This window comes from Galdieria sulphuraria, assembly GCF_000341285.1.
Source record: "Galdieria sulphuraria unplaced genomic scaffold scaf_13, whole genome shotgun sequence".
Lineage (NCBI taxonomy): Eukaryota > Rhodophyta > Bangiophyceae > Galdieriales > Galdieriaceae > Galdieria > Galdieria sulphuraria.
The window spans coordinates 77,156-89,481 of NW_005178462.1; the positions used below are offsets into that span (position 1 = coordinate 77,156).

At 39.4% G+C, this 12,326-nt stretch overlaps 7 protein-coding genes across 9 annotated transcripts; 3 read left to right on the forward strand and 4 right to left on the reverse strand.

Moving 5' to 3' along the window:
* Nucleotides 1–45: 45 nt before the first annotated feature.
* Nucleotides 46–3,213, forward strand: Gasu_19620 (methionyl-tRNA synthetase). 2 transcript variants are annotated; one of them, XM_005707185.1, is made up of 4 exons: nucleotides 46–840; nucleotides 899–1,519; nucleotides 1,571–2,252; nucleotides 2,297–3,213. In XM_005707185.1, exons 1-4 carry the CDS (start codon nucleotides 58–60, stop codon nucleotides 2,533–2,535), a joined length of 2,325 nt encoding a protein of 774 aa, XP_005707242.1. In that variant the 5' UTR covers nucleotides 46–57; the 3' UTR covers nucleotides 2,536–3,213. The 2 variants fall into 2 exon arrangements, with proteins under 2 accessions (XP_005707242.1, XP_005707241.1); XM_005707184.1 differs by having other exon boundaries at nucleotides 2,312–3,213.
* A 97-nt stretch (nucleotides 3,214–3,310) lies between these two features.
* On the reverse strand, nucleotides 3,311–3,975 carry Gasu_19630 (oligosaccharyltransferase complex subunit epsilon). The gene is made up of 3 exons (XM_005707186.1): nucleotides 3,851–3,975; nucleotides 3,664–3,799; nucleotides 3,311–3,612 (listed from the first exon to the last, which is right to left on the reverse strand). Exons 1-3 carry the CDS (start codon nucleotides 3,926–3,928, stop codon nucleotides 3,473–3,475), a joined length of 354 nt encoding a protein of 117 aa, XP_005707243.1. The 5' UTR covers nucleotides 3,929–3,975; the 3' UTR covers nucleotides 3,311–3,472.
* Nucleotides 3,976–3,985: 10 nt separating this feature from the next.
* On the reverse strand, nucleotides 3,986–5,585 carry Gasu_19640 (cytochrome P45, family 39, subfamily A (24-hydroxycholesterol7alpha-hydroxylase)). The gene has a single exon (XM_005707187.1). The coding sequence runs from the start codon at nucleotides 5,466–5,468 to the stop codon at nucleotides 4,047–4,049; it is 1,422 nt and encodes a 473-aa protein (XP_005707244.1). The 5' UTR covers nucleotides 5,469–5,585; the 3' UTR covers nucleotides 3,986–4,046.
* A 980-nt stretch (nucleotides 5,586–6,565) lies between these two features.
* On the forward strand, nucleotides 6,566–7,646 carry Gasu_19650 (uncharacterized protein). Its single transcript, XM_005707188.1, has 3 exons — nucleotides 6,566–7,431; nucleotides 7,497–7,506; nucleotides 7,562–7,646. The coding sequence occupies exons 1-3, from the start codon at nucleotides 7,132–7,134 to the stop codon at nucleotides 7,621–7,623; spliced, it is 372 nt and encodes a 123-aa protein (XP_005707245.1). The 5' UTR covers nucleotides 6,566–7,131; the 3' UTR covers nucleotides 7,624–7,646.
* Gasu_19660 (60S ribosomal protein L7Ae) lies at nucleotides 7,541–8,685 on the reverse strand. Of its 2 annotated transcripts, none has more exons than XM_005707189.1 (3): nucleotides 8,589–8,685; nucleotides 8,432–8,538; nucleotides 7,541–8,383 (listed from the first exon to the last, which is right to left on the reverse strand). In XM_005707189.1, exons 1-3 carry the CDS (start codon nucleotides 8,589–8,591, stop codon nucleotides 7,690–7,692), a joined length of 804 nt encoding a protein of 267 aa, XP_005707246.1. In that variant the 5' UTR covers nucleotides 8,592–8,685; the 3' UTR covers nucleotides 7,541–7,689. The 2 variants fall into 2 exon arrangements, with proteins under 2 accessions (XP_005707246.1, XP_005707247.1); XM_005707190.1 differs by having other exon boundaries at nucleotides 7,653–8,383.
* A 3-nt stretch (nucleotides 8,686–8,688) lies between these two features.
* Gasu_19670 (uncharacterized protein) lies at nucleotides 8,689–11,075 on the reverse strand. The gene has a single exon (XM_005707191.1). It carries the CDS (start codon nucleotides 10,941–10,943, stop codon nucleotides 8,808–8,810), a length of 2,136 nt encoding a protein of 711 aa, XP_005707248.1. The 5' UTR covers nucleotides 10,944–11,075; the 3' UTR covers nucleotides 8,689–8,807.
* An 80-nt stretch (nucleotides 11,076–11,155) lies between these two features.
* Gasu_19680 (uncharacterized protein) lies at nucleotides 11,156–12,236 on the forward strand. Its single transcript, XM_005707192.1, has 2 exons — nucleotides 11,156–11,377; nucleotides 11,449–12,236. The coding sequence occupies exons 1-2, from the start codon at nucleotides 11,227–11,229 to the stop codon at nucleotides 11,538–11,540; spliced, it is 243 nt and encodes an 80-aa protein (XP_005707249.1). The 5' UTR covers nucleotides 11,156–11,226; the 3' UTR covers nucleotides 11,541–12,236.
* Nucleotides 12,237–12,326: the final 90 nt, after the last annotated feature.

Sequence of the window (12,326 nt, forward strand, 5' to 3'; positions counted from 1 at the left end):
CCTCGATCATCTTCTTTTCTCTCTCTCTCTCTCTCTCTCTCTCTCTCTTTTTCACACATGGAAACTCGACGTGTGGTGAACCCTCAAAGCAAAAATATTCTCATAACCAGTGCACTTCCATATGTGAACAATGTTCCTCATCTCGGCAATCTCGTGGGTTGTGTATTATCAGCCGATGTATATGCACGTTTTGTTCGACAACGAAAGGAAAATGTGTTGTATATTTGTGGCACCGATGAATACGGCACGGCGACAGAGACAAAAGCACTCGCAGAAGGTGTCACACCAAGAGAAATATGTGACAAGTTTTTCAAGTTACATAAAGACATATACGATTGGTTTGACATCCGCTTCGACTACTTTGGAAGAACTTCCACTTCACTTCAAACAGAAATATGTCAACAAATATTTTGGGACATTTTTCACAACGGATATGTTACGGAAGAAAGTTTGGAACAACTGTTTTGTGAGTCGTGTGGCCGGTTTTTAGCGGATAGATATATCACGGGAACTTGTCCGATGTGTGGCTTCGAAGACGCTCGTGGAGACCAGTGTGATAACTGTGGTCGATTATTGAATCCTACCGATTTATTGACCGCACGTTGTTCTTTATGTAAAAATTCACCTGTGGTGAGAAAGAGTGACCATTTGTTTCTAGATTTGCCAGCGTTGAAGGATCAACTGGAAAAGTGGATAGAGAAGTCATCTGTAAAGGGTGATTGGAGTTATAATGCCATTCACAGTACTTACAAGTGGTTGAATGAAGGTCTTAAGAAACGGTGCATAACAAGAGATTTGAAATGGGGAACACCCGTTCCGTTGGAGAAATATAAAGACAAGGTAAACAAACATATGAACTTAAAGAATGATAGCATTGAAATCATTGCGATGATGATAGGTATTTTATGTTTGGTTCGATGCACCGATTGGATATCTTTCCATCACAGCTAACTATACGAGTGGTTGGAAAGATTGGTGGCAGAATCCAGAAAATGTCACCTTGTTCCAGTTCATGGGGAAAGATAACGTTCCTTTTCACACCGTTATATTTCCAGCCACTTTGATAGGTACCCAACGCAAATGGACTATGCTTCATCACATTTCGGTAACCGATTATCTCAACTATGAAGATGGAAAGTTTTCAAAAAGTCGAGGTGTAGGAGTATTTGGAAACGATGCCAAGGATACAGGTATCCCAACGGAGGTTTGGCGATATTATTTGTTAGTCAATCGACCAGAAAATGCAGACACCGTGTTTTCTTGGGACGACTTTGCTGCTAAAAATAATAATGAACTTTTGGCAAACTTGGGAAACTTTGTGAATCGAACCATTGCGTTCCTCAATAGTTATTTTGAAGCTCGAGTACCCGAATATGAGTTGCAAGAATTGGACGAGAGATATATCCAACAGGTGGATGAAGAACTACAAAACTATTTGCAGACGATGGAAAGAGTGTCATTGAAAAATGGGTTGAGAATAGCGATGAGTATCTCACGTTTAGGAAATATGTATTTGCAGGTAAGTTGTGTAGTAACTATTCCATCATGATTCTAACATTGTGTGATATAGGAAACAGCGCCGTGGAAATGGATGAATAGTGATAAGAACAGAGCGGCAACTGTATTGGTAGTCGCTGTCAATATTTGTCGTCTATTGGCAGTTGTATTGGAACCATTTATGGGTGCTGTGTTTTCTCGAAAGATATTTGCACAACTGAACATTCCACATACCGATGAGACCAATTATATACCTGATAAGTTTCATCTCCATCTGGTGGAACCTGGACATGTAGTAGGTAAACCATTTCTGTTGTTTTCGAAGATAACCACAGAACAAGCTTCACAATTGCGAAAGAGGTTTGCAGGTGGACAGTTGAAAGAATCCAGTCCAATACAAACCCATGGAGAAGAAGCTTTGGCGATAGAGATGCGCGTCGGTCGAATTGTGCAGGTGGAAGAACACGTCGACTCCAATCACCTGTATATATGCCAAGTTGATTTAGGCGAATGGGGTGGAATCAAGCAAGTAGTTGCAGGAATTCGAAACTATTTTACAAAGGATGAGTTGTTGGGTCGTACAGTTATTGTAGTGTGTAATTTGCAGCCTGCTTGTTTGGCAGGTGTGGAGAGTCAAGGGATGATATTGACAGCTGAAAAGAAAGGAAAGGTACATCTGTTGTCATGTAATGGTAGTGGTAGTCCTGGAGATGAGGATCATAACTATCATGATGTGGAAAACAAGCATGATGAAGGTCGGTAAAAACTTTTAAGAAATACAGCACAAGATAGAACTAAGAGAGGTATGGTATAGGAACAACAGAATCTCCCAAGGTCGGTACATTGGTCACAATCAACAATACAACCATGCCGATGGTGCCACTTCCCATATTGGATAGAAAGGCATTTCAAAACGCAAGCAAGTTGTTGAAAATCGATGCTCAAGGACATGTGGTGTATAACAAGAAATACAAGTTGATTGCAGGAACGCAATTTGTTCATGGTAGCGGTGCTCAAGAAAACGCCAAGGTTCGCTAAAAAGGCTTCTTTTCTCCCGTCGTTCCAAGATTTCATATCACTTTGACTCCAATAAAACCTACTTGGAAGAAAATGGAATTTATGTTTTTACAAGTGAAATGTACAAGTTCACCCTAGTAGTTTGATCCAAGAAATGAGTCCTTCCCGTCACTATCAGACTCCAATAGAGAATATATATTGTGGGCTGGAGGCAAATCAAACATGGGTTGATCCTCAGGGATGGTTAACAGGTCTATTTGCATTTGTTGTCTGGAGATGCCATGTAATTCCTTACAGGATGAGGTTGGAATGAACGGAAATGGTTCGTCGTCTTTGCGTTTGCTGTATTTTTTTATTCTCCGTCGTCTATGGGGTGAACGTACACAACTCAGAGTCAAGGTTCTGTTATATAACCAAGGTCTGTTCATCGTGGCATAATAACTTGGAGGCGAGTGCATCGTTACACAATCCAAAATACGACACCGAGCGTCAAACGCCTCTCTCTCTTCCTAAGAAATTATTTTCCCATTTGAAAGGAGCACATGCCACATGGCGCCAAAAATAGAGATGTTGTGGCATTTTTCTATGTACTCTTACGTGGCTCTTTGGGGTTTCATAAAGATATCGAAAAGTCTTTGCGATACGGTTTCAACACAATGCTTATAATGTTGTGTATGAAATAAAAACATACTGCAGTTTGTAGATTGAAAATAGAGTATAATACGGATAGTGCTTTCAACCTTATGGTATACACACAAGTCATACATGTTTCAACTCGCGCGGCATCCAAACTACTCTCTGACAAAATAAACTGTACAGAGTATGGTAGATAACTATTGACTGAATGAAACAAGCTACTGGATGGAATGGGGAATATACAAAGGCAACCTTTCACAACAACTCCCGTAGACTTGTGGTAGCTTTATGGTTACAAAAGAATACTAAGGAATGTGTCGACTCATCCAATAAAGTTGATAACAGCAATATGCAAGACCAAGTTACAAAACAACCACTCGGTAAAAGCACGGGAAGGGTTGATTCTTTGCCATCGATTGGCAGGACTTTGATTCTGTGGATTCAACTGCATCCTTAAACCAACTGAATAGAGTGAGGCGAAGGGATATCAGGCAACTGATGAACTGTACGTACCTGTTAGTACAAAAACTCCGATACACGAAAAGAATCCAGCTAAGAAGGCGTTAAAAGGAAACGTCCCCACGAGCAAGACGTATACAAACTGAATAGCCGCGGTAAAGGCAACATATAAAAGAAACGCATCGATAACCTACAATTTGTAGTGAGACTCTTCATTCATAACACTAGCTCCGAGAAGAACCTTTAAATGATAAGGAACACTATTCTTGTAGTGAACAAGGAGTTGTTTGCTAGCCTCAACAATGGAAGTCCCAATCATTCTTCAAAGGAAAATACCCGATCAACCAAAATAGAGGAAATAGAATCTCAGACATTCAAGGAACTTGAAATCTTTATTACAATTACAAGAAAGCCAATTTCAATAGTTCCTAAAAAGATTAGATTTCCTCCATTCCTGCTAACCTTCTTTTCCATAAATAATGAATACGACATGAACAAGAAGGCTTCTTGATTCCAACTGATTGCGATTCTTTCATCTTTGGAACGCGGTCTACAAGTTGTATATCATACAAATAAAATACCAAAGCAATAAGTAATACAATTTCAACCATAGCAAATGATTGACCAGGGCACTTGTAAAATCCACCTCCAAATGTAAGAAGGTCCTTATCAAACACTGCGTTTGGATGCGTTCCTTGCTTCTGAAAACGGTCAGGAATAAAGTCTTCGCTTTGTGGAAAAAGTGTAGTTTCACGATGTGAGACAGCAGGAGAGATACACAAATAATCTCCCTTTCTTATGATAAACTCACGAAACTCCAAGTTTTCTACTACCTTTCGAATGTCCACTACAGAAGCATAAAGCCTCAGTGTCTCCGAAACACAGTAAGCTGTAAAGGGCAAATTGCTGAAAATCCACTCCAACGAAAGCTCTGTTTTCGATGATAATAACAGTGGGCAACTTTTTTCTACTTCTGCAAGCACTTTGACCTTTGCCTTTTCGTCCGCTAGAATATGAGTCAACGTCCAAAAGGAAGTGGGGGACACATTCGACCAAGTTGCCCATAAGGCTGATAATAATAAACTAGGAACATTGCCGTCGTTTCCATAAGCTTCCGTTAACTTGTGGATAGGTGCGTTCTTCGTGTACTTCCAATTTTGGGAAATAGTGTCTAGCAGCTTTCTTCTTGACTTTACAAATGGTCTCAACAGAAAATGAGGCAACAGAGGAGTTGCTGCAAGTTCAAACCACTCATCAAAATCAACAAAGTCCTTGAAAAGAGAAGGTGAAGCATTTGCAAATTCATCACCAAAGATGACTCGAAGCGAGGCATCGGAAAGAGTTTCTGTCAACAGATTGGAAGCCTCTTTTTCATCCTCCTTTCCCCAAACGGTACGAAAGGTAAACAAATAGCGATTGATCAGTCTATGTGCTAACTGCGGTATATGCTTTGCACCTAATTCACTTCGAAGTGTAGTTAATAGTGAACGATGCGCCATTGAAAAGCCTTTTTTAGAAATTCCAAATATGCGACAAGTAAGAGGTTCCACACCAGCAGTGAAGCTTATGAGATTAGGAGATCCATTGAAGAAAATTTTTCGTAGTTCTTGAGTTGGAGCGAAGATGAATGTCATTCTTCTTCCAGGTAATAACACCGTAAAGACGTCTCCATATTGCTTTCTGCATTCTTGTAGAAACTTGAGGGGATTTTTTCCAAACTCCAAAGCACTACCAAGGAGAGGTAAACCTTTACACACGGGAGAATATGAAAGATTGGCTTTGTTTCCAGTACAAGTATTCTGCCTTACAAGATACAAAGTGAACACTAGCACGAAAAACAAAAGCAATCCAATCCACATATTTATATTTCTTAATTGCAATTCGAAACAGTACTTTGAGATACAAGTTGGAAAGAACTACTCTGTTTGCTACTGACTTTTGTTGAAATACCAAGCTAGATGGATAAAAAACAACGCTTCTACTTTCCTTTCAAAACATCTGTGGTAGGCTTCGATTTCTCATTCTCTTTGCATCCCAGTATCTATAATCATAGATGACCAAGAGTTCCTGTTGCAGCCATATGTTTCTCTATTCCTATATTGTCTTCCATATTCTTTAGAATCTTTATGAAATTTTAAAAATTCTATTTGCTTCTTATTATTCTTCATTTAGATATAACTCAAAAGAAATGTATCATAGATGAAAGCTTCCATCATTACAATGAAATTTTCATCTCTATCTTGATGTGCTAAATGGAAAAATAACTTGAAGTTTATCTGAAAACAACTAAAAAGACAAATAGGATTTCATAACCATGGAAGAATATGTTTTCTTCTCTTGTTGGCTTTCCAATTCTTCCCACTTGAACTTTTCATTCATTTCTTGCAGCTCGCATTTTTTATCTACAAATCCCCAAAAATGTGCAGTGATCATTTCTGAGCAAATCTATGGTGAAAGTGGATCTAAGGCTATTGAAAGAGAATCTAAAAAACAGAAATAGTGGAAAATTAGCCATCCAAATGACAACTTATGGAAGATAGGAGCCCATAGTATTCAAAAAATGAAAGAAGGATATTGTATTTTTTCACGCCTAATACTTTGATAAACGTTCACATACTATACAGCATTCCATCCTTTTTCTATGGATATCATTTTGTACAACTCTGATAAGTTATGAGCTTCAATCTCGATTCTTTTTGTATTCAGCTATGCAAGGGAGTAAAAAGAAAAGTGAGAGATAGAGATTTTTGACTTTGTATGCAATTCAAGGTCTTCATCAAGTACGTAGCTCAGAGAATTCTTTTTTATTATTAGCAAATGGCATAGCAAAGAGAGAAAACTGTAGAGAAGAAATATCTTGCACTCCTAATTGAATCAGTTGAAAAGATGGAGACCACAAGTTGTTGAATGCTTCCATTCTGTTACCGCAACACCTACTACTAACCAACAACATGAGAAGAAGAATAATTTCTTAGAAGAAATGAGTGAACACATTGTGACAGTTGGAAGTAGAAGAATAGCTTCTGACAGTCTTTTCCATTTCTTCTACCTCTTCCTTGATAAATTGACAAATTTGTATTCCATGCTTCATCTATTCTAATATTATCATTGTTCTTCTAATGGATGGATGATTAAGGGACGCCGTGTGCACAAAATGGAAGATAGGTTTTCTTCTGTTTTGGTTAGTTTGTTTTCGAAGACCATATAGGTTCTCTTGAGGCTTAGAGCTCTGTATTTAGTGAAGTTAGTATTTGTCGGAAGTAATCTGTAGATTGCAGCTTGCAGAGTTCTGTGAGAGCAATAAAGAATCAGCAACGTTTCTTTGAGAATAGTTGCACAAATCGCCGTTCTTTTTCCACAGTTCTTTCAAATAGACCTGTGTTTTCGACCGGCGAAAAGTGAAACAAGTCCTGTAGCAAAGTTACTCTTTTAGAACTTGATATTTCTACAAGAGTTGGTTATTCAGGAAACACACAAATAGGAATATTTTTCATTGGCATTTGATATCTGGAAGTTGATAGAATGGACCAAGAAACTCGTGAGCGAGTGCAACAAACAGCTGAATATATTGTTCGTAAAGATTATAGCGTTTCTGACGTCTTTCGAAAGCGCCTTTATGAAAAAAACTCAAGGTTTGCCTTTCTTTCTCCAAGGCGGTCGCAACACGACCTCATCCTTGAAGAACTGGAAGAAGCTGTCCATCGACTAAGAGCTAAACGAAAACATAAAACAGAACAAGAATACATAAGAGAGACTAAATTGCCAAAGTATGATAAAACAGTAGACGACCATAGGGACAGATTGGCTATAGTTCCTATGGGTGTAGTTGCCTCTTATATGAACCACCATAACGAAAGAAAACCATATCAAGTACTTGATGTTGAAAGCATACTCAACGTAAGTAAAGCGTTCAATATCTTTGTTCAGTATGTGAAAGTTGAATACTGTGTAGGCAACACCTTCATCTCCAGTCACTTGGTCCACTGCAAGTGCAGAGCTAAGGGACAAAGTTGAAGCTTTTTATTCTTTGGTTGAACTGTAAAAATATCTCTAGAATATTTATGATACCTTCGAAAATACTTAAGTTTTCATTCTCTTTGCTTCTTCTTCTTCTACTGCCTTGCGTCGTTTCTCCAAACGATGAAGACTTTTCGCACCGAGGATACCGCCTCCCCATTGTCTCCTCAACTCTGCATATTTATCGTTGTATTGAGAACGCACAATATCCACAAGTTTACTAAACTCCGGCTTATCCTCTGGCTTTACATCCGTAAAGGCAAGGCAGGTGGCAGTTTTCTTGTGGACTATTGTACCCAGTGAGGACTTGCCTTTCACAATACAGAACGGAACATCCATTTTGCGACACAAGGCTGGTAAATAAACGACGAGTTCGATAGGCGCCACATCGTGTGCAATAACCACCAATAACGCTTTTTTCTGCTCAACCAATTCCACTACATGATTCACACCGTGTTTTACAAATACGGGTTTCTTGGTAGGTGTAGGATCTTGACCTGCAACTCGGGTCTCCGCCATAGCACGCAAGCGTTGCTTCTTTTCTAACCTGGATTCCGGTCTGTACTTCATCAACAAGCGAAATAGCTGTTTAGCAACGTTCTTGTCCAAAGTATGCGTAAACTGATTGATTGCTGGTGGCACCTTCAGTCTGGTCAAAAGAATTTTGCGCTGTCTTTGAAGACGCACATATTTCGGATAGCGAACGAAACGAGAAACGTCTCTCTTTGGTTGAATATCTCCACCAATGCTAAAGTTCCTGCAAAGAGTTGAACAAAAAGTGACCAACTTTTGAACGATCACTCACTTGGGTCGGCTTTCAAACAAAGGGTTTTTCTCTTTGGTTGTCTTTTTCGGTTGCTTTTTAACGAGAGCAGAAGGAGGAGGGGCTACTTTTGAAGTCTTTTTCGGTGCCTATAGAAAATGTATCCTATCGATGACTGAAAACATGTTGACTCACTTACCATACTGCAAGTTGTTGGCCGTTCCTGTCTCAACCAAAAAGAAAGAATACGCTACGTCAATCAACCAATCGACGTCGACGATCAATCAATGAGAATACGCAACTTGGACACTTTATTTATTCATACAAAGTTTACTGCTAATAACAGTAACTTGAAACCCTCTTGGACAACTTTACACAGTCGTTCTCTTAATGAAAACTACCAAACCTTGCTTTGCAGTTAAGAGGCAGCACAGATACTGTGTATAGGAAAGTGTTCGTTCAAGTCTAAAACTCCAATCAGTTCTTGCACTCCAGCATACAAATCTACAGCAAATGCTCCAAACATCACAATAGACATGACAATAACCAGAATAGCTTGAAGATTGTATCTTGCAACCAAACCATTCAAAATATAAAGGCCAGTGAAGGATCCTACCAGAGTGGTCGCACCCAATGAGAGACCGTAATCAATTTTCATTTGATGATCAAAAATATACTGTAGAGCACTCGAGAAACCGGAGGTGAAGTTCATAAATCCAGCGGTAGATTGGACAACGACAGGATCCATTCCGATCCCTGCAACCAAAATTGGAGTCGACATAAAGGAACCGCCTGCACCAACCCAGGCACCAATAGCTCCAAGGATAATCATAAGGGGAGAGAAATAGATAACTCTAAGTTTGGTCCAATGAAAATCCTTTGCATAAAAAGGATACCCTACTCGCTCTTTCAATGTCTGCATTCGAACATTTCTGATTCCTGCAATTAAGGTAAACAATACGAGACCTATTTCCTGCACCACATATAAAATTGCGTAGCCAGCACCACAAAGAGGGACTCCTGCCAAACTATGAGGAGAGTGACCACCACGAAGTAAAGAAAATACAACAAGAAAGACAAAAATAATAACTACAAAAATGATAGAGTCTATAGGATACTGCTTCTTTTCATGCTGTATAATGTCTTCGGAGGACTTCAAATATCTTCCTGGGTCAATGAACCTCCCCAGCAAAGGAACTCTATCTAGGACAGCAAGTACACTCTGTTCAAATTCCGACCAAAATGCGTAAAAACGATCCTTCCAAGAATGCTTTACAGTCTCATCGTTGTCTGCGCCTACCGGAATAGCAATATCCGATTTGATCGAACCCTCCAGATCTTTCTGAGCTTGAAGTACTTCCTTATCAACTTCACAACACTTTGAAATAGGCTTCTCGTCATCGTTTGTCTCGTTATTATTCACAAGAATGTCACGGTTCACTTGAGGGTCAGCTGCAGCAGATATCGGGAGATAATCTTCTTCTCCGGAATGTGCAGTACCGCTGTTCACCATCTCGATGGACACATTTGTAGTCGGGTGTTGATCGACAATATCTTCTTGATGTGAATAATTTGCGGATTCTGTGGCGCGGAAATCTTCGGCACTATCATGGCCATTGCATTGTTGTTCCTGTGCCACTTGGTCATTTTGTGTTAACTCCGAGTTAGTTTGCTGTGACTGAGAAGTTTCGCTCTTCTTCTTGGCATCTTCTGCTTCTTTCCTTTCTTGCTTCCATAAACTAATGCCTTTCTTAAGACTGACATAAAATACATACAGTACCAGCGCAGATAGCGCAAATAACGTAAAAAAATTGGGAAATAATTCGTTTAATAACACACCAATGCTTGTACCACAAAGTACTGAAGGAATGAAGTGAATGACGACTCCATAATCTATTCGAGGTCTTTCACGTTTAGGATGCCTTCGAATCAATCCATAAAATGTATTAGCACCGGATGCCCCTGTTACCAAGGCTTGAGAGATGGCTGCTGCCGTGCTAGCTCGATATCCTGTTGCGAGAACCAAAACTGGAACGAACAAGAAACCTCCACCAACACCACCAGCATTGGATAGACCAGCAATGATAAATACTAATACAAAGGTCAGTCCATCTCTCCATGTAAAATCTGTAAGAGGTTTATGAGTACACTGAAGTGAAGAGGAGTCACAAATCAGCTGCATATTTTGACATTGCGACGAGACTGTACAGTAAGAACAAGTTTGATTGAGACAGACCAAGCCGTATACACAGTGAGCGTTGCTGGTACAGTATGCTCCAAGCTGACCATGGTCAGCACCAGACGAACTTCTTTGAAAGGAGTCGTTCAACAAAAGAGTCGAAGTCTTCTCGTTTCCAGTTTTACTTACATCAAGTCCTCTCAAACTACCTTGCAGGTGAAATGCTGGAATATTGTACAGAGCAGGAGAGTGTTCGCTGTCAAACTGACTATATGTCGCGATGGTAAGCTCCAGGAAAAACGTCATAAGGGACAATATTGCCAATAGGAGTGGCTTTAGGTGGTCATTCTTCCCCCTTAAACGAATTTCTAACATAACCGAATGAGCAGTAGCCGAAAAAACTGTATGACAGATTTGGATACTTCTTGAGCTACTTTATGATATAAAGACAAGCTGCCTTAAATCGAATCCGAAAGAACCTCGCCTCATTTTCACCCTACCCACTCAATTTCTATACTCAACGGCCTCTGCACGTGAAGTCCATTTTGACCAATGGACAGTGGGTCTCTTAAGAACAACAGCGTTCCACATTTCCCTTGACGATTATTAGGAGCTTTTACGTGGAGCGATCCAACGGTAGAAGTGGTAAAGTTGTCCTATGATTGAGAGTAGTGGTTATGAAGAGTGTAACCCATCTGCTAGCTTTGTCCAATATCTTGTGGGAATATTGTGGGTGCTAATAAAGTTCAAGAATTCGGTAGTTTCTGACTCTAGTTTTCTTGTGAAATATTTTCTGTTTAGTTTCTTCGGTTGGTCTTCTTTTCAAAACGAAAGTAGTCGTCATTCATCTGGGAAAAACGGATAATAAAAATTGAACAAGTTGAACAGTCAGAGAAGAACTTGTTTCAGCTGGAGGGAACAAACTTTTTTGAGCTAATTGCTGAAAAACAAGTATGTCTCGCTATTGACTAGTAACGTTAGGTTTCTCGTAGTTACCTGTAGAGTTTGTTGCCTTGATGGACCTTGGCTGCTAGTGATAAGTTGAGACCGCTTCGAATGTTGTACTAGTTGAGAGTGGGTTCTTTAGAAATAACGCATTAACTCCTTTGTCTCCTCTCCATAAAAGCTTCCTACACTTCTCCAAATACTTGTTTTTGACGGGAGTTGGTTGTTTTGGCTGTCTTTCCAGTTGACAGACCGCATTATTGGAGTTTAGTGTCGTTTCGAAGAATAGAATTGCAGGAGGCTGCAGCATGCTGTGATTTGCACTGAGAGATATGAGTGCACTGGAGAAGTCAGACAGGGAAAGTTGTTACAAGTATGAATAATGGTATTCGAGCACATGCTTGAATAGTGAATCAATAGGAACTTGTTATCAGGATAGAATAATACAAATATAGACTTCGCATTGTAAGGATCACAGCGAGAATTCTTTCTCTCGTATATTTCTTTTTGATAGTTAATTGAAATGAGGATAACTTTAAGAGATAAGCTTTTTGAAATATAAGAGGAAATCTTAGATAGGCAAATAGAGAGAGAATAGAAATTTATCCATTCAAAAGCTTTCGAAAGGGAATATACCTTTTGCCCTCTTCAATAAATGGAGAAAAGTTTGTGTATATCTAGAGGATCACTGTCTTCTGTAATTGCGTAGTTTGTTATTTCAAAACATCTTTAAGGACCTACTTATACTAAGTGGCTGTTACATTGATTCTTCAATAGTCTATCTCAGTGAAATTGTAGTTTAGATTCTTTGTT

Excerpts from the sequence above, each read along its gene's own strand:
- Gasu_19660 (XM_005707189.1), bottom strand. Across the intron at positions 8,384-8,431 it reads TTGTTTGAAAGCCGACCCAA|GAACTTTAGCATTGGTGGAG; the intron begins GTGAGTGATCGT and ends AACTCTTTGCAG.
- Gasu_19640 (XM_005707187.1), bottom strand. The coding sequence starts at position 5,468 with ATGTGGATTGGATTGCTTTTGTTTTTCGTGCTAGTGTTCACTTTGTAT.
- Gasu_19680 (XM_005707192.1), top strand. The coding sequence starts at position 11,227 with ATGATTGAGAGTAGTGGTTATGAAGAGTGTAACCCATCTGCTAGCTTT. Across the intron at positions 11,378-11,448 it reads TTTTCTGTTTAGTTTCTTCG|TTGAACAGTCAGAGAAGAAC; the intron begins GTTGGTCTTCTT and ends AAATTGAACAAG.
- Gasu_19650 (XM_005707188.1), top strand. The coding sequence starts at position 7,132 with ATGGACCAAGAAACTCGTGAGCGAGTGCAACAAACAGCTGAATATATT.
- Gasu_19630 (XM_005707186.1), bottom strand. The coding sequence starts at position 3,928 with ATGATTGGGACTTCCATTGTTGAGGCTAGCAAACAACTCCTTGTTCAC. Across the intron at positions 3,800-3,850 it reads GTGTTCCTTATCATTTAAAG|GTTATCGATGCGTTTCTTTT; the intron begins GTTCTTCTCGGA and ends TACAAATTGTAG. Across the intron at positions 3,613-3,663 it reads CGGAGTTTTTGTACTAACAG|TTGGTTTAAGGATGCAGTTG; the intron begins GTACGTACAGTT and ends CACTCTATTCAG.
- Gasu_19670 (XM_005707191.1), bottom strand. The coding sequence starts at position 10,943 with ATGTTAGAAATTCGTTTAAGGGGGAAGAATGACCACCTAAAGCCACTC.
- Gasu_19620 (XM_005707185.1), top strand. The coding sequence starts at position 58 with ATGGAAACTCGACGTGTGGTGAACCCTCAAAGCAAAAATATTCTCATA. Across the intron at positions 1,520-1,570 it reads TAGGAAATATGTATTTGCAG|GAAACAGCGCCGTGGAAATG; the intron begins GTAAGTTGTGTA and ends TGTGTGATATAG. Across the intron at positions 2,253-2,296 it reads GGAAAACAAGCATGATGAAG|AGAGGTATGGTATAGGAACA; the intron begins GTCGGTAAAAAC and ends GATAGAACTAAG.